Source organism: Canis lupus, chromosome 3 (assembly GCF_003254725.2).
Source record: "Canis lupus dingo isolate Sandy chromosome 3, ASM325472v2, whole genome shotgun sequence".
In the NCBI taxonomy this organism is placed as follows: Eukaryota; Metazoa; Chordata; class Mammalia; order Carnivora; family Canidae; genus Canis; species Canis lupus.
In genome coordinates this window covers 11,215,634-11,235,755 of record NC_064245.1, presented here as the reverse complement: position 1 = coordinate 11,235,755, position 20,122 = coordinate 11,215,634, and the positions used below count along the sequence as shown (strand labels likewise).

At 32.6% G+C, this 20,122-nt stretch overlaps 1 protein-coding gene across 3 annotated transcripts in view; it reads right to left on the bottom strand.

The window, feature by feature from the left end:
- The window catches only part of CHD1 (chromodomain helicase DNA binding protein 1), a 73,480-nt gene that overhangs the window by 8,885 nt on the left and 44,473 nt on the right, over positions 1 to 20,122 (bottom strand). For 2 of the 3 annotated variants that reach the window (XM_025437063.3, XM_049108158.1), the window contains 13 exons: positions 17,159 to 17,307; positions 16,471 to 16,567; positions 16,263 to 16,358; positions 14,285 to 14,461; positions 11,495 to 11,655; positions 10,162 to 10,203; positions 8,799 to 8,929; positions 7,926 to 8,064; positions 7,548 to 7,698; positions 6,249 to 6,371; positions 5,285 to 5,413; positions 4,580 to 4,843; positions 4,086 to 4,226 (listed from right to left, as the gene is read on the bottom strand). In XM_025437063.3, the coding sequence (XP_025292848.1) occupies positions 4,086 to 4,226; positions 4,580 to 4,843; positions 5,285 to 5,413; positions 6,249 to 6,371; positions 7,548 to 7,698; positions 7,926 to 8,064; positions 8,799 to 8,929; positions 10,162 to 10,203; positions 11,495 to 11,655; positions 14,285 to 14,461; positions 16,263 to 16,358; positions 16,471 to 16,567; positions 17,159 to 17,307 (1,800 nt within the window). The remainder of the gene's footprint in view (positions 1 to 4,085; positions 4,227 to 4,579; positions 4,844 to 5,284; positions 5,414 to 6,248; positions 6,372 to 7,547; positions 7,699 to 7,925; positions 8,065 to 8,798; positions 8,930 to 10,161; positions 10,204 to 11,494; positions 11,656 to 14,284; positions 14,462 to 16,262; positions 16,359 to 16,470; positions 16,568 to 17,158; positions 17,308 to 20,122) is intronic. The other variant, XM_025437065.3, reaches the window with a different exon arrangement.

Below are 20,122 nucleotides of genomic sequence, written 5' to 3'. Positions count from 1 at the left end.
TTCTCAAGCAGCAAAATTGGGATAGTTCCAGGAAAGTTAAAGATGGATCAACTACAGACGATATATTTAGCTGATCCAACGCCATTACATTTTAAAAAGAAATCCTTACACTGCTGCTGTAGAAGGGCCATTCTTATTTAAGGGTCACACTTATTAAATTAAGTGTCTATGTATGTGTGGAATTGTTTGAGTATTTTATTCTATTTTATTTACCTATTTGTCCAAATCACTTAGAAGTTTTCCATCTTTTGTCAGGAATAATTTAAATAATATTAGAATTACATGTTTTTTTAGTTAAAATTGGAACTCAGCCAGGCCTGATGTCTTTTTTTTAAAAAAAGCAAACCCTTTTCCTTTCTAACTTTTATTTTATTTTATTTTTTAGAGATTTTGTTTATTTATTCATGAAAGACAGACAGAGAGAGAGAGAGAGGCAGAGACACAGGCAGAGGGAGGAGCAGGCTCCATGCAGGGAGCCCAGTGTGGAACTTGATTCCAGGATCACACCCTGGGCTGAAGGCAGGCGCTAAACCGCTGAGCCACCCAGGCATCCCCCCTTTCTAATTATTAGCATTACTCCTACCTGTTCTCTACATTTCCTGTTTCTTGTTCAATTTTGGTAGTTTATATTCTGATAGAAAAGGATTCATTCAGCATACGTAATTTGAGTGCATACCATGTTCTAAGCATTGTCCCAGACCCAGGAAATAAAGCAGTAAATAAAAGAGAACTTTTCTTTGTGGAACCTACACTCTAGTAGGAGAAAGCAGGCAATAAATAAACAGGATGCAGTGTGTTGGATGGTGACAACTGTGATAAAGAAAAATTAAAAAAAAGTAGAGAACTTTCTACCTCATATAAGATTTCAGAGAAGAGTAATGTTTGAGCATACACCTAAAGATAATGAAGGAGTAAGCTATTTTGAATAGAGGAAAGAACAAGCACCTATGTTCTAAAACTTGTATGTTCAAAGGAATAGTATAAATGCCAGTGTGGCTGGAGTCTACTAAATGAGGGAAATACAAAGCAAAAGATGATAAGAGTTAATAAATGAGATGTAGTTTCTTTTATCCTATTATTATGAAACTTTCATCCTGAGTGAGGGAAAGCCACTCAAAAGTCTGAAGCAAAAAAATAAGAGGAGGTGAGTTTCTTCTCTCTGTAACAGTCATTATTACTCTGGTTGCCATGTGGAGTATGCACTGAGGAATGAAAGGGGTATAAGTACAAGAGTGGGAGCCATGAGAAACAGCTATGAAGCTACTGAAATAATCGAGGGCAGAGATGGCTGTAGCTTGATGCAGTATGGTAGAGCCAATACGATTTACTCATTGACTGATAGCAATAAAGAAAAAAAAGAGGAATTCATGACTAATATCTATGCTAAGCCAAGGCTAAAGTTGGGAATTGGAACAACGATAAATATTTATAAAGCACTTATTAGATATCAGAAGCTATGTGCTGTGTAAAGACACCTCGTTTGATTCTGATGGTAGACCTTTGCAACACTATTTTATTGAAGAAACTAAAGCTTAGAGTGAAATGACATCTGTCAAACCCAGGTCTGACCTCAAATGCTGTACTCTTTTCCTTGACTGTTAAATTTTGAATGACATTTAGGAGACAAATCAGTAAGACACAAAGAAAATCAAGAGGTGTCAAATTAGGCAAAAGATGTAAAGGAAAATGACCAAGAAAAGGCCTCTGAATTAATAATCAGAGCTATCTCCAAGTAAAATTTATATAGCAATAAAATCCTAATCATGCAAGCTCAGAAAGTCTGGCTCCAGAGTCCATGTTTAAAATTATAGGAGATTTTTAGGATCAATCATGAAGGTTAATGGAGAAGAAATTCATGCATTGGGCACAACAGGAAATTTTCCATTTCAGCTGTTATATGAACAAGTTAGAAGGCTAAGGAGGAAATTGGGCAAAAAAAGGTGGCAAGAGGTACAAAGGTACAATTTCACCTAACTCAGTAATGAACAGGGAGAGTAAGGGAAGCACTTCAAAAGACTTCAGTTTTCATTTCAGAAAAGCAAAATCTCACCACCACCTCTCTATTCCCACCCAATAGAGAGTGTTAAAAAAAAAATCAACAGAAAATGGATAGAAATGCTAGATTAAGAACTTGGTCAAAAACAGAAGGTTAACCTTAAAAAGATGGGAAGGAACCCCAGCGTGTAAACATGAAGAGATAAAAATGAAAAGTCCAGAGAAAGGTTCAAATAAGTAAGATGGAAGACAGGAACAAAAGTAACTTAATTCTGACTGTCTCCAATATTCTTAGGGATTGAAGGGATATAAAAAGCCAAAAATTAGGAGGGGAAAAAAAAAAACTGTCATAGGAACTATTAAACTCAAAGAACATGAAAAATATTTGAAGCTGTATTAGGGCATGCCATGGAATTAACAGGAACAAATAAATGGATTCATTGATCAACATTCTCTAGTTAGGGTACAAAGTAGAAGAAATGGGACAAGAAGGTAACCTGGGCATTTATAATGGTTTCAGAGGTAAAACAAAAACATGGTTTTCGAAGTGAGAAGTTCCATCTTTCAAGTATAGTATTTATTACTAGCAATAAAACTGACAAGACGACACCCAAACGGCACAAATGATTCAGAGTCTAGAGATCCTAAAGAAGAAATGTTCCCCCCCCCCCTTTTTTTTTTTTTAAAAGATTTTGTTTATTTTTTGAGAGTGAGCTAGCAGGCATACACTCCTGAGCACAGAGGTGGGGGTGGGAGGCACAGAGGGGAAGGGAGATGATCTAAAGCAGACTCCATGCTGAGCCCTGACACAGGGGCTCCATCTAATGACCCTGAGATCATGACCTGAGCCAAATTCAGAGTAAGACGCTTAACTGACTGAGCTCACCCAGGCAGCCCAAAGAGGAAAATTCTTATATGAATGTAGATCTACATTTGTGCACATTGTAACTGCATATGTAAGACCCAGACTGTATGTTGTTCCTTTAGGTGCTACCAATAATAATGTATCTCTTATTCAAGGATAATATGTACCTGTCTTGTATCATAAGGCTTTTTCTTTAACACTGTTACTCCTTCCTGATTTTGCTCTATATCTGGATTTTTTTAGTCCTTTATCAATCTGCTGGCATGTCTATATTCAATAACAACATCCACTACAACCACTATCAATTTTTTGAGCAAAGAACTACCTGAAAACTTCTCATGTATCAACCATCTGATCATATTTAATTTCCTAACAGCAGCACTCTGGCTCTAGAGGCAGTACATTCAATTACTATGCATAATTATTTCCCCACACTGCAACCTCACTATAAAGGTTTCCTCAAAATGTGTATCAAAATTAATTTCACAGGTGAAACTATTCTGGGCTCCTGACTGTATCCAGTAAATAATTCATTTGGGAAAAGGCCAAGATAGATACTCCCTGACTTTGATGAACAAAAAAACATGACAGCGTGTAAAACCAGTGTTTTTAGACCTGTGTTACTCAAAGTGGTCTATGAACCTGTATTAGTCCAAAAGAGGGAAGAAGTACAGAAATTTTAGAAAACTTTGTATCATTTTGACAGTGCAATTTTTTATCTACTGAATCTAGTAATATAACATTGGAGCTTTACATTTTGCCTTTTTTTTTCTCTCATTTTCACTTTTCTAATGAAAAATTTTTTTTTTTAAAAAAAGAAATGTTTTCATTTGTTTTTATTATACTTTCTAAGAATACTGGTCTATAAAAGATTGGGGGAAAAAAAGAAACTAGTCCTTCACTGTAGATAAGAAGCACTATTACATAGATAAAAGGTTCAGGATCTGAGAAGTTTAAAATTCTAAAGCTGAAGGGAAAAAAGTTTGCTTCAAGGATTCTCTAAATGCCTCTCTTTAAACTCTTTAATTTATTAAAAAGTTCTTCAAAGTTAATTCTAATTTTAAAATGACTTTTAAAATTTAAATCTATTGCCTTTATAAATCTGAACTGTAGTACTACCCAATTCAAATACATTTTTAAAGTGAAAGCTCCAAAAGATAAAATTGCCAATTAAAATAAAATGTTATATGAATTCTTATTAATAACCAGCAAGTCTACTACTTACAATGCTGAATGTCTTCTGATCTAGCTCTTCAGATTCTTCAGATATGGGAACTGGTTCACCACTTGCAGTGATATGAACCGGAGCATCTGACACTGAAGATTTCTTGGATCTTTCCTTGCTCTCAGACTTGGATTCGTTCAACTAAAGAAAAAGAGAAAATAAAAACAAAAATCCAACAAAAACAAAGGCAAAATAACACTTGCAGAAAACAATGTCTCACTTTCTATTATTGTTTGTTCTCATTTCATACTGTTTAATCTTCCTAGGAAACCAAAAATAATTCTACTCCGTACTATTACCCTATAGGTAAAGCATTAAAAAAAAAAAAGAAAAAAAAAGATTCAAACCTATTTTTCTCCTTTTCTAGATATCCACATGTATTCTTAAAGAACTTAGTTATTTAGGCTAATTTGAGCTGATAGGCAATTTATTTTCCTAAAATGTAAATAGGCTGATTGTGTCACTTTCTAAGTTTTACATTATGATTTGCATACCTTTTCTTCCTTTATGTCTTTTTCTTTCTGTATAGCTTCTTTTACTTTGTTTTCTCTTTTCTCTTTAAAATCTTTTTCTTTTATATCTTTCTTATCCTCTTTTTCTTTTATCTCCCTTTTAAGTTCTCTTTTATTCTCTTTTTCTTTTGCTTCCCTCTTTTCTTCTGATTCCTTCTTTATAAAAACATCTGGCTCAGGTCTTTCTTCACTGTCTCTTTCTGTTTTAATTTTTTTATTTGGATGTTTCACAGAAGTGATCTCATCCTGAAAAGTGCAAGTATGGCCAATGTATTACTAACCAAATCTTGACAAAGACTAATTCCTTTTCTTTGCAAGACTATAGATTGCATGTATGTGGATTCAGAAAGAAATAACCCAGAATCCCATTAATAATGATACATGCAATGTTCACCTTCCTATAAAAACTAAAGTAAGCCAACCCCATTTGAAATTCAAAATAAAATTAAAGGAAACAGAATCTCATTTTAAAAAATGGCAAATGTTTGAAAAGGAAGGTCCTTTGCTCTATCCCTCTTAGTGCTATCCTGTTAGAGGAGACTATGTAATGAACTTTATAAAAAAGGAACTTCAGTACCTAAAAGTAGAATTTCAGGTCTTAGTTCAAATTTTAAATGTCACGTATACTAAAACATGCTATGTCTCTTTCTAATATAAAAGTCTGTTTTTTCTAAAACACGTTCTTACCTTATCATCATCTTCATCGGACTTCTCTGAAGGCAGGGGTGAAGAATCACTCTTCATTTCTTCTTTCACTTTTATAGACTTCATTGCTTTATTCTTCTTAGCTCTTGCTTTTCTCCTCTTTGACCCTCCCTAAAAATAATTATTTTTATTCTAAACAACTCCACAGATTAAGTAAAAAACAATTTCTTAAAATACTAAATCTAAAAAGTTAAAAGAACACATATTCCTACCCAATCCTTAGTCTAATGGTAATGAGCTACACCAATCTTAGGAAGTCAACAAGAGTGACATAACTTAATAATATGAAATCAAATGCATAGTATTATGAATAATAGATATTAACTATAATTAATAATTCCTTTAAAAATTAGAGAAAAATGGAAGTTGAAAGAAGTTTTTTCAGCTTCCTAAATTAGTATTATCTTCAACTAAATTTGATCCCACCAGAGATAGCATCAGAGACATTTTTATTAAAAAAAGAAAAATATTTTTATTGGTACATAGGTATTTATGGACATTGTGGTTATAATGCAAATGGTGAAGGCTATTAGTGTCTAATCACCTCTCCTTCAGTGTATTTTTCCTACTTTTTTGTACCCGCCTCATAAATAAGCTCAGTGATCTTTAATGCTGTTTTTCCAAGACCACCAAATAAAATAATAATAGAGGCTTGAGCTCTTAAAAGTACACCACTCTAAGCAAACTGCCCCTAGTACCTATCCAAACACTAGGGGAAAAAAAAACAAAAAACAGGATCCTATTTCTGAAAGATAAGACTTGCCAGTTTTAACAGGAATGCAGAGATAACTTAAAGCAAAGTATCAGCATTTGCAATTAAAGCTACCAAATTACAGAAAAATATACTTATAAGGTCATATTAGCCTCAGATATCTAGGGCTATCAGTAAACCAAATTAATCTTACTAAAAAGTAAATTGCTCTTAAGCATCTAAATCTTAACTTACTGCACCAGAAAGTCTCTGAGCTTCTTTTTTTGCAAGATCTCTACTAAGTAATTTGATGAGGTAGTCTGCACGTGTCTGCAACTGCTTTGCTTGTGGTTTTTTATCAGGATCATCTGGAAGAATCTGAAAAGAAATTATTTTTTTCTAGTTGTCTTTAATAAATAATACGAGAAACCTATTGTCTAAAAAAAATGCTTACTCATTTAAAGAAATAATGTAAAATTTACTGGCAAGTTACAATCGTTAAAATTTGTAGGAATAAACAACTAAGAATGCAAAATACATTTTTCTTATACCTATAACCACAGCAAAGATTTCGTTTCCCTGGGATGAGTTCTAAATAAATACACGAAAAAAAATCCCTCCAATCAGGTAATAATACAAAGTATGAGGTTAAAAATTTCTTTCAAATATACGTGTATTGCTCCCGTGTTATTAAACATCATAATATTCTTAGATTTCTTTCCTCTCTCATTTAACAGTATATCTAACCACAAAGTATACAAAAATTCCTCAAAAACAATCTATCAGCTATTTAGGTGACCCAAAGCATGCACCATGAAGAAATTTTTACAGTGGAAATTTCAACTACTCAAGTTTGGCTTCATACGTAGCAAATGACATAGTACCAATATCAAAAGGTTCCTCTCCTCTGTGAAGTAGTAAAATATAAAAAGATAACTTAAATGATAATAAGGCAATGTTTCCAGTGTTTTCTAGTCTAAGCAAAGAAATGATTTTAGCTACTGTGGTAGTATCAGAAGACTAAAACCCGTAAACATTGTTTGATAGTAACAAAAAAAAAAATCAAAATATTTTTTGCTCTTGAGTAATATGACAGAATGAGAATTTTACTTTAAACCTAGTACTAGGAAGAAAAATACACCTATACCTTAATAGTAAAGATATAATTTCAGAAGTAAAGCAAAATCTCAAAGATCATTTAAATTAACTCTCTCATGAAAACCAGGGGACCGTGGTCATACAGCTAGAGCCTTGGTTTCCTATCGAGTTTGTTTGTTTCTTTCTTTTTTTTTTTTTTAAGATTTTATTTATTTATTCATGAGAGAAACAGAGAGAGAGGCAGAGACACAGGCAGAGGGAGAAGCAGGCTCCCTGTGGGGAGCCTGATGCAGGGACTCATCCCAGGACCCCGTGATCACATCCTGGGCCAAAGGCAGATGCTCAGTCGCTAAGCCACCACCCATGCATCCCAATCAAGTTTATTTCTAACATAATTTAGAAGCAAAAATCTAATTCAGTATCAGTAGTCAACAGAAACAAGAAATATATAGGTACCTTGTGTGTTAAACTGAGGTCAGGATCCATTTTAATCATTTCCCAGCTTCCATATCCATATTCGTAGATACCAATTAACAAATTGGAATCATCTTCTTTGCCCCAGTCTATATCAAAATGAGCTGCCTTTGTGTGGCATGGGATAGTATACCTGTATCAAAGTTAATAACCACTGAGAAGTTTAGAACTGCCATATTAAAAATTAATTTTGAAGAACATATGTGAATTATTGAAACTTCAAAAATACTATGTTTTATTTTCTTTTTAAAAACATTTCATTCAAACTAGTCAATGACATAATACATTTTATACCATATATACATATCCGACTTATTGAATAACAACAAGTTTTTACAACGGATAAATTAAGCAACTCACTGCTTTCTTTCTTCTGGATCTGAAGGAATGGATTTGTGCAATGGTATTAATTCTTCTTCATGGGAGATGACGAGCTTGGCATTCACTTGTACTCCAGATATTCGGAACGTTGGACCCTTTACTTTTCCAAGTCGACCACCTTAATTATTTTCAAGATAAAAAAAAAGTGTGAAATATGCAATTCTATAAAATACGAAGCAAGATAGATTATTACTTATATTAATATGCATTACTTATTTAGCTGTATTAGTAAGTATTACTTGTTTGTATTACTGAGGGGTGGCGCTTGCTGGGAAACCTTATACTTCACTAGAAGATTTTTTAGTACGTACTAGAGTGATTATAATATAGCAGACGTGGATTCACAGAAAGCATCTCTTAGAAAGCATTTCAAAAAAAAAAAAAAAGAAAGCATTTCCATAAACGTTTTATCAACTGCACAAGATACATCAATCTATTAATAATGTCACCTTCTAAATAAGTATCCTAGTATATCTTTTTCAGGATTATTAAATCTTATCTAAATATTTTCATTTAGGTAGGTAAATTACGAAATAAGCTTAACGAAGTATCTATGCCCAAAGCCAGTATCACATGTGTACACTACATTTTCCCAGCCATCTATACTAAAAATACAGTAATTTCTAATGTTATCAACCAGCTACAATATACCAGACAGACTCCCTTGCTTTCTATAATACAACTCTGTTACCCATTTCTTATTACCCCAAAACAGTCCTGCTTTATTTTTTAAAGCATCTTTTAAGAGCGACGAATAGGTAACTGAGATGTAATACCTACATAACTCGTTAAAAGTTATTTGAAACTTCCATTTACCTCTCTTTAAATCACTCTCACTTTAATTTTTATTACCTGTTCGCTCTGTTCCTGAAGAATTATCCTTTAAAGCTTTAATGCAACCATTATGCACCAATTCTCCTAGTCGTCTGAGGTCTGTTTCTGACTTATCAACTAATTCAGCATCCCGAGCAATTGCATCTAATCTGTTAATGAAGTGATATAATTTTGAGTTAAACATTTAAGACAGAATAAGTTTTACTCTACCTCAAGCTCTACAAGTCACTCTACATGCCGTACAAATTCTAGTTCACATAAATGGCACAAGACATATAAAAAGAAATTTTTAAAATGTTAAAATATTTGCCAGGAAAACAATTCATTTATATAAGCAAGAAAAATAAAGTAAACCAATTCATTTTATAGAACAAATGGTATGCTTCAAACTTGAAGATTATGTAATAATTCTATAAAAGCTTTTCAAAACCAATTAAATCTTAAATTCAAAAATGATTAAGCATTGTAATACAGATGACCCTTGAGCAACACAAGCATGAACTGGACAGGTCCAGTTACATGTGGATGTTCTTCGATAAATATAGTAATTCTAAATATTCAAAATAAAACAAAATTACTTTAAGAGGGAGTTTTGGAGAGAAAAAAATAGAATTAAGCCAATTTGAGTCTTTGACACTGTATATTCAGACAGTGGGTATGCCATAACAAAGGACAAAGAATATTCAAATCAGCAATTATTGAAATTAATCATTAACTTAAAAACAAATTTTTCTGATAATTTCTTTTTTAATAGTTTATATAAAAAGGAACTATAATTAGGATAACGTAAGAAAACTTCCGTAGTAAGGGAAAACATAACTGGTCTTTAAGTCAAAAGACTGTATTAGCAGGATGCCTGGGTGGCTCAGAGAGTATCTGCCTTTTACTCAGGGCATGATCCCAGGGTTCTGGGAACGAGTCCTGCATCAGGCTCTCCAGGGAGGAGCCTGCTTCTTCCTCTTCCTATGTCTCTGCCTCTCTCTCTGCATCTCTCATGAATGAATAAGTAAATAAAATCTTAAAAAAAAAAAGACTAAGTTAGCAACTGACCTTCTCTAAAGGATAAATCTGCTATTTTATGTTTGTGATGAAAAAGATCAGATAAAAGCACAATTATAAAAATGCTGAATATTTTACAGACATGTGTATTTCACAGGAAACTTCATTTGTAGGTAAAATTTTAGAGCCTAGAAAGAATTATGAATATGAAATCCTTTAAAAAAGTCTATTTGAAATCTGCTTTCTACAGACTAACTTTGTGAATGATTTTCAAGGCAAATTTAGCAAAGTAGCTAAACTGAATAGTGGTATATATAAATAAAGCTGACAGCATGAAACACACATTCTATAATTCTATGCAATTATAGACAAATGTATTTACCTTTCCAGAGGGCCACCAAATTTCTTGTAACTCTTGATAAACCTAATAGAAAATAATTGTTTGGTTTAAATGTGGGCTTCACTATCTATTAAAAAATAGATTTATAAACATACAGAAATAAGAAAACAGTTGTTAGTGCAAAAGTTAAATGAATAAACTATGCTAAAAGCAAAAATGTTAAAACGTTAAGATATACTAAGTAAAACAAGACATATTTTAACACCCAGGATGATGTTTAGAAACCAATATAAATAAAACAATAGAAGCTAAATTTTATTTTAGAAATTACTTTATTATTTTCACAAGACAAGTTCAAGGCTACCACAGGAAGTGTATCCAGAATTATCAATCAATCATACTACACCTCCTCAACATTCCAAGTATTGATAAAAGTTTACTGAATAATAGCTTTAATTCAGATGTATGGTATTATACCAACAGTGGAAAATAAAAATTTTACTTAAGAACAAAGCTACCCAAATGGTTGATGGATGAGGGGAAATATCCAGGAAAAGTAGAAGTTGAAATGTTCTTCAACTAAAGACAGAAAGTCCAGCAAATCAGGTGGCCATAAAAGTACCCTTAATAAAATCTAACAATGTATTTAGTTTTCTGGTAGAAAGAATGAGGAAGAACTTTATCGGTCAGGTCTATGATTTAAAAGAAAAGAGTTACAATGGCTTGAAAGAAACAACAGACTCTCAAAATACAACAGTGAGCAAACCTTTTTACAAATTTCATAAGCAAAAATATTACATAAACAAAAGTAGGCTGTTATCCCATTCCCCTTATTATAAATGTGTATAAAGAAACAAACATACTTTGAAAGAAAAGTAGAATTTATACTTCATAACTATCTTACCTCAATTACTATTTGGACATATCAGAAATGCTTTTAACATTGTTCTTTCAAAAAGCAAATCTCAGTGTTAAAAAACTAGAAAAATATGGAACTAAAGTATTCCCACATAAAAACAGTAATATCGGGACTCATAAATGCAGTGAGAAATTTTAATAAATAAATCTAACATACTAAAATATTTATTATTCAGAAGGGCCACTATTCTGAACCTCATTAATAAAACCAAAAAATTTTAGCAGTCTAATAGACTAACAATAAATAAATAACATGCAGAGATTAGATACCAAACTCTTATTTTTCATAGCTATCATGAACACCCCAAAATAGAACCATACAATCCCTACACAATTATCATATATTTGCCTCCTCTAAAACTTTCATCTTAATCTTTGAAAATTATGGGATTTGTGTATTTTAGTTTCACCTCCTAACAAAAGCAAGTTGAAGTAAAATAGTCTGATGTCATCTTACCGCCGAATTTCTGCATCACTAAATCCTTTGATATTCTCTCGAGGAATAGTCCGTGGTCTTCCACGTTTCTTTGGCCTTTTCCTTTCTGAGATTGAGTCACTATCAGATCCAGAATATCTCCTACTTCTACTGCGCCTCCCTTCACTTCCATTAAAACTAATCTGGAATTGGAAAACAAAAATGCATCTAACCTTAGACTTACAGAAGGCTTCTACTGTAAGAGCAAAGAAAACATTACAAAAGACTGAGAGAACTAACAAATTCAAATGTCTGGATATCAAAAAATATTCTATAAATAAAATTTAAAAGCAATTAAAAATAAAATTAAAAACAGAGAAAAACATGGCAGGTTAATGACAAAGAGTTATTAATGGTCCTAACATCTTTAAAAACAATCTTAAAAGTCAGAAGGAAAATACAAAATTGCCTTTCTTTTTTTAAAGATTTATTGAGAGAGGGAGAGAGAGAGAGAGAGAGAGAGAGAGAGAGAGAGAGAGAGAGAAAATGCATGTGAGATGAAGAGAGGGAGAAAGAAAAATCTCCAATAGATTCACCACTGAACAAGGAGTCCGATGCTCGATCTCACAACCCCTGCCATCATGACCTGAGCAAAAACCAAGAGTTGAACACCTAACCAAGTGAGCCCACCAGGTGCCCCCAAAATTGTCCTTTTGTAACAATATGAGAAAAATTAACAAGCAATTAATCAAATAGAATAAACAAAGAATTAACCTCAATGGTAAATGTCTTTTAAATGAAAATTAAAGTAACAATATTTATTTATAACACCCATTACTTAACAGAAACATCAAAACACTTTCTGTAAGTCTCTGGAATTTTTCCAAACTCATGATGCATTTTCTGAACCCCTAATATGCTGAGACCTAACTGAAAGTCAAAGATAGTATTCAGTTCTTACTCATTCTAACCTCCTCCCATCCTTTCACAAGAAGTAATATGGTGCTGTGCTTACCACGTACTATAAAAGGAAATCATTATGGGGCTGGCCAGAAATAAACACTAACAAGAAACTACATACATGGTCACTTTCAGACCAAATACACATTATTTAGCTCCATTTCTGCCAATGATGTAAAAAGATGATAGGATGCCACCACGATCCTAACAACAAATCTCATCTATAAAACCCTAACTTCTCTTACACATCAAAATCATTAGGCAACCTAATAGTCTAGAATATATGAGATACAGTAGAGCTTGTAAGAAAAGACAGAACTTGAACACTGGCTCACCTGTGAAAAGCAAAAATGGTAGACAGCAAATAACATATAGGCAGACAAAAGGAAGTTGGCTAAAACTTGCTAAAGGCTGAGTTTGGGTAACTATGAGAGCATAGGATCCCTGGAAATGAAAAACATGGAGAAAAAAAAAAAAAAAGAAAAACATGGAGAACAGAGCTTGTACCCTCTCTCAGACACTCCTCTGCAAAACAGGTGCTCATGAGTGAAGACTGGAATCAGGGCAGGAGATCAGAAAAAACTTTCCTTCCAGATACTGGCCTGGAGAAAAGGAACAGTTTTCTACTGCACTAAGAGCACCCAGAGGAAACATAATACAGTAGCAGGAAAAGAAAAAGAAAACAAAAAAACTACCCTAGGGGAAGGATAGCGGAAGGATGACTAAGCAATTGCCTTACTTGCCTCATACTCAAAATTTAAGGAGGCACCAAAAAAGCTCAGTAATCAACACAAATAATCTTCTAACACAATGTTCTAAAAAACAAAACTTAATTCAAACAAAAAAATCTAGTATTAAAGTTTCTTTCCTTTTGCTGTAGGATCTGATGTAGCCTGGCACGGCACTGTTGCCATTATTTAAAAGTCTCCTCTATTTTCTTCATTTGGGTTAGAAAATAAACAGCAGTAAGTTTTTAAAAATTCATATCACAAAAGGTATGCTCTCTAATGATGATAGAATTGAACTGGAAATCAAAAACAAAGACACTTAGAATATCTACCAAATATTTGGAAATTAAACACGCATCATAACAACAACAACAACAACAAAAACAAACCAACAAAAAATATCTAAGGGTCAAAGTATGTCATAAGGCAAATCAGGAAATGAATGAAAATGAAAACACAACCAGGTACCAAAATTTACAAGATTCAAAAAAGGCAGTGCTTAGAGGGAAACTCATAGCATTAAATGATAGTAATATTAGAAAAGAAAGATCTTGATTCAATTGTCTAAAGCATATATCTTAAGACACTAAAAAAAAGTAGAGCAAATTAAAGCAAAGCAAAAAAAAAAAAAAAGGGTAATAATGAATAGAAATCAATGAGTTTGAAATAGAAAAATAAACAAAACCAGAGATGATTTTTTGGGGGATATTATTAATAACTTTATGCTCATAAATTCAATAACTTAGATAAAACGGACAAATTCCTTAAAAGAAACAAACTACTAAACTCAATCAAAAAAAGAAATATTCTGAATAGCTCTTTATTTATAAAAGAAATTAGAGTTAACTTTTTTTAAGAATTAAAAATTCTAACAAAGAAAACACCAAGCCTAGATGGTTTCCCTGACAAACAGTGACAAACATTTAATGAAGAATACCTAATTCTATACAAACTCTTCCCAAGAGCAGTAGTAAACACTTTCTAATTGATTTTATGAGGCAAGAATTATTAAATTAGATGAAAACATTACAAAAGAAGGAAACCATAGGAAACCATAGACCAGTATACCTTATAAACAAAGCCAATCAGTCCAAGTATAAATACCCTTACAACAACAGACCTATCTTTTAAATGAAAAGGTCACCTGTTTTGCACAGTTTCTCATTCTCGGGAGCATATAAATTTCTTCAAGTTCCTTTTGCCTTTCTTCCTCTTCTAATCGTCTTCTTTGATCTTCTGGAATTATTTCCTCCCAATTCTTTGAATTTCTTTCTGGTTCCAACTCAATGTCATCCTCATCCATATTTGAAAAGTTGGCAACCTTAAATTCCAGAATTTTAACAGAGTAAGTATTAAAGAAGAATTCATCCTTAAGTTACATTTTGTGGGACAAGAAGTGACATATTCAGAATAAGGCAACAGAAGTTAAATATCCTCAGGATAATGAATATGACTATGGATTTGGTCAAAGTAGAATAAACCAAAAGACTTCTAAGAATGATTCTCTTTTGTCCTGCTGCTCAAGGAAATTAGTTGACAGAACAAAATAATTTATAGTAACGTGTTAAATCATCTTCTGCCAAAAATACCACACTAGTCCATTAACTACAAAGTGCTGTAGAACAACCCAATATTCTCATTTTTATAATCATAAAAAGTAGTATTAGAGCTACTGACAAGACAAAAAGAGCTCTGGGTCCTTAGGTTCCTAGCTTCTTCGTCACTTAAAAAAGAGGATAGAAAGAGCTAACTTTTGTGAAGATTAAATAGGACAATACATTTAAAGAACTATGACGACTCTGGTACACTGAAGGGATTCATTAAAGCTAATCACAGAAACTGGATGATAAAAACCTATGCTTATCCTGTGTAAGGAATAAGACTGCAAATGGTATTCATTCTCTCATGTCTATTATTTAGTTGTTTATTTACCTTAAAGATTTATTTATTTGACAATGTATGTGTATGTGCGGGGAGGGGGGAACAGAGGGAGAGAATCTTCAAGCAGGCTCCCTGCTGAGTGTGGAGCCCTACATGTGGCTCAACCCCTGGACCCATGAGATTATGACCTAAAATTAAACCAAGAGTCAGATGCTTCACCAACTAAGTCACACAGGAACCCCATATTTATTACTTACATGTGATGGAAGTCCTAAAGCCAGCAGAATAGGAGTATCAACTCACTGATATAAAAGCAATCTGTATTTACTTTACTTACCTTATCAATGACATTTTTTTAAACTGCCAATTAGTCAAATTAAAACCAAATAGTATAACTTAAAATAAAATTAATCACAGCATACTCAGAATAAGTACCAGTTACAGAAGCCTTAATTTTTCCTTAAGATTAAATAGTCGTCTGACTTATCTCCCTGCTTTTAATTCTTACTCCATTACACTATATCCTCCACATTGCAAAGTGATTCACTAAAGTTACAGAAGTTTTTATTCACTGCTGTGTCCCTGTGCATGGCACACTCGAGGGGCTCAATCAACATTTGCTGGATGAACAAATGACACAAACCGAACTGTGGAAAATGGCCAGAGGAACCTACCTCTTTATACGAAACAACTGACATACAACTTACTCCATGAGGCTGGCTGACTTATGATGCTTTAGGACTTCTTCCAACCTTTTCGCCCTCATTTATAAGTACTAATTAATAGGCATTCGTTGCTTACATGAACTGATTAACTTGAATTTTCTTAGGTGTGATAATGCTTAATTTAATCCTTTGTCAAAAATTGCTCCAACAAACATTAAAAGCCTTCCATCATAACTATCTACATAAGAGATAACATTCATTAATTTACCCATATATTTGAGGATGTGCTATTTGCCAAGCACTTTTTTAGATGCTAATCAGAATAACAGCTGTCCTCATTCCACTAAATGTACCTATTCATAAATGATTTGGTCCTTTTCAAAACAAGTTGCTACTGGTTTGTCAGAATAAGGGAGAAAAATTTTCATAGACTATAGCAAATTTTAAGACAAAAATGTTAATAAATTATGTGGATTGTGGTTAAAGAAATTAATAAAACATGAAATGACAAAAAAAATCAATCCCTTTCAATTTTAATAATTTTAAGGAAAAAAAATAAAAAGAAAGGAAATCTACCTTGAACTGGGAAAGCAATTCATCTCCTACAGTTAAAGGGCCTGGTTCATTTTCATGAGTTTCAGCTCTCTTCAAGATTTCATCTATATCCATTTCCTATAATTAGAAAAAAATCTTTAAGTATACTTTAATATATTTTGAAGTAAATATACCTTATACTTAAAAGTCTACAGAAATGACACATTTTGAGGCAATTTTTTTTTTTTACCTGGGGCTCTTGTTCTTCTCCTTCAGGTTCCTTAAAAAGTTCTTCAGCACCAAACTTTAAAATGGCTGATAATTCCTCTTTATTGAAAGGAGTGGAACTAAATCAAGAAAAACAAAAATGCTTAATACTAACAGTTAACAACTTAATATTTACATTGCTGTTTTATTCACTATTGATACAGTCAACTTTATATAAGTAAGTTATATGACAGAGTCAGACAGGTGAATTATTAGTTCACTTATTTTAAAAGTAAAGAACTTGAAACCTGGAAGTTAAAGGAACTTCTCCCAAGACTTATAAAACTTGAGTCGTGAATTCAGCACTGAACGTATGCCTCTGACTAGAAATTACTCTGGTGCTTTAAAAAATTTAAAAAATTACAATACTAAATATGATGCTTCAAAGATCTATTTATAGCATGTAATACTTCAGGAGAATGATTGTAGAAGCATTCTAAAATTATTTTTTTAAAAATATTAAAGTAACTACCAGGGCACCTGGGTGGCTCAGGCAGGTAAGCAATCTGCCTCCGGCTCCGACCGTGATCCGAGGGTCCTGGGATAGAGCCCTCGTCAGGCTCTGCTCAGCAGGAAGGCTGCTTCGCCCTCTCCCTCTACTTTTCCCTCACTGCCCGTGGTTCATGTTCTCTCTCTCTCAAATAAAAAAATCTTAAAAAACAATGAACTACCTTGAGGGAGCAGAACCTGTATGTAGTACTGTCTTCCCCGTCGTGTCCATTCTCTGAATCACAAGATGATCTAAAACCATCTTCTTTTTGGCCCTTTCAAGTATATCCTCTTCAACTGATCCCTTTGTAACCAGACGATAAATATTCACCTGTGAAGATACGTATGATAAAACATAAAATGTAGTAAGAAGGCTCTGTTTTGCTAATCTGAAATACCCAAATACTGTATAGAGCGGGAAGCTCATGCTACATGAAATTTTAATAGGTCAAAATAAAAATTTAAAAATATATACCTATACATATATAAAAGCTAAATTTCTTCAATTTGAAGATGATTTTGAGGTTGTCCCTCTTACATTTTGGTTACAAGATTTTACTGGCTTATTTTCATTTTCTAAAAGCAATGATAGTAATTTTTAAATTATCTTTTAGCTGAGAAAAAAGGTAGAAAAAGTAGAAAATATATGATAATTTACACTAGGTTCCCTTAATTCTGATTAATGTTTCATACTCCACAGAATCAAAAATTCTGTGAACCATCCCCCCAGGGTAATGATGAAACCCTGCCATAAACAATGCTTTCTAAAATAGACAAAAACTGATGTGTAGAAATTTGGCCCTATTTCTCAAGGTCAGCAGTTCCATATCAAACAGTACCACCATATAGGGATATTTTGGAAATTTACGGGTACATTTTTATAGTTTTTGTAATCATTAATTAGGTGAGCTTACGAGCACTTATAGAGCATAGGGACCTAGGACACTAGACATTCTGCATTAAAATGGATATTGAGGCACAAAGACAAACTATCCCAAGTCTTACAAATGATTTTTTAAAACTTTTTAAATTATTTGGAATCAAATTTCGAATTCTATTTTAATGTAAACAAGAAGAGTTTTAATGAAGTTATAATATATACAATTTTTCAGCATTGCAACTATTCCATAGAGCAGATAACTGAGTGTCTTTTTATTTAATCTCTGTCAAAGCTATCATTTCCAAATGTGTTTAGTATTGGTGTCACCAATAAAACTCATCTGGATTACTCATCTACACTCATTTTGTAGTCATTGCATGTAAATATTTAAAAATAGATATGAAATACCTTTGTGTCAGATTTAAAACCAAATACTAGTAAAACAGCAGGTACATGCATAATTTCACTCATGTGGAATTTGAAAAAACTAAACAAATAATGATAGAGGAAAAAAGAGAAAAAGAGAAGCCAACCAGGAAACAGCCTCTTACCTATACAGAACAAACTGATGGTTAACTTGAGGAGGTGGGGGAAGGAGGGGGGGTTAAATAGGTGATGGGGATTAAGGTGTGCATTTGTTGTCATGAGCACCAGGTGTGGTATGGAAGTGCTGAAGCACTATATTGTACACCTGAAACTAGTATTGTACTGTATGAAAACTGGAATTTAAATAAAAACTTAAAAAACAAAGAAAAACCAGCCAGGTACATGAAGCACAGGATTCTTACTATAGTACATCAATAATGAAACAATAAAAAAATGTATCTCAATAACCATTAATAAAAAAAATATATATGCACACTTATATATTTTAAATTAAATGATAATGTACTTAATAAATGTATTATATTTTAAAGTATATTCATATTTATATCACATTTATTTTTTTAAGTTTTGTAACATAACAATAAGAAATCTATGTTACCATTATTTTGTGAGCTTATTCAGATATTCTTCCCAGAGGTCTACCATGTAACTTTCTAGGATATCTAACTGGTTCTTCTAATATATCCTCTATTTTCTATCATCTATTAGAAAATGTGGTGCCCTTTAAGTAGTCTTTAAGCAATATAAATGGAATGTGAACCCAGCCAGGTGTTGAGGATTTCAATATAGGAAGTGTCTGTTTAGTGCAATTAACCACTATCCCCCATCTCATTCATAAAACAGGGCTCTTTTGACTATTCACATATAGATTAGGCCCAGCTCATTTGTGAGATTATCTTATTTCCTGATCATCTATTCTTTGACAGTCTACAATTTATTGTTATGTTATTATCCATACTTCAAGATTTGCCTCTCTTTATAATGTGCAAGTGTTGTTATCTAATTTTAATACTAATTTTTACTCTCTTATGCACCAATATACCCCTGCTCTTTCCTTCCTTTGTACTTTCTATGGAGAAAGAGTCTTGCTCTTATTTCCCCAACTCTTAAATTTATTCTTTATATTCTCGTGTAGTACTATAGGTTAAAATATGTATTTTTTAAAAAGAGGCTCTTTTAAACCTAAATTGATATTAGGAGATTCAAATCAGTTTCAAATTCATGTATCCAATTCAAGGAAAATGTGGTGCTAAAAATAGCTGTTGTAAAATGGGACCATTGCTATAAATACAAGCTTTCACTTAGGGGTATGCAACATTGTTCCAGAGTATAAAAAATTACAGAAATAATAATGTATTTCTGATGACAGTTTTGAGAATTATTTGGGTAAAATATCTTTTCAGTTTAAAATTATGGGCATATTTTTCAGTAGAAAATATGAAATTTTAAAAAGGTAATAAGATGTGGTAAGTCTTTCTGTGCTACTTGCTCATATCTCCACTCTAGAGAAGTTTGAGCAGCACTATTCTAGGTAGAGTGAATTAAAATACAAAGACCAAGGCATCAGAATGACGACAGATGGTTTTTTCTCAAGGCCTATTACAACAGTGCCAGATAGCTGTACAAAAACTGTAACGAGAATGGCTTTTTTTGTGTAAAAAAATCTTATAGGCAAATGGATAAAATACAGGTAAACACAAAGGTAGCAATATACTAAGCAAAATCTCTTAATAGTCAAAGTAAATAAAGACATTATAAAGTTTATGTTTTGAATGAAAAACATTGGTTTTCTACAGCAGTAAACAGAATATGACTTAAAGAGGGTGCATAATCCTATTTTGGCATAGTTACTTCAATTCTGCCAGACTGACAGGTGATT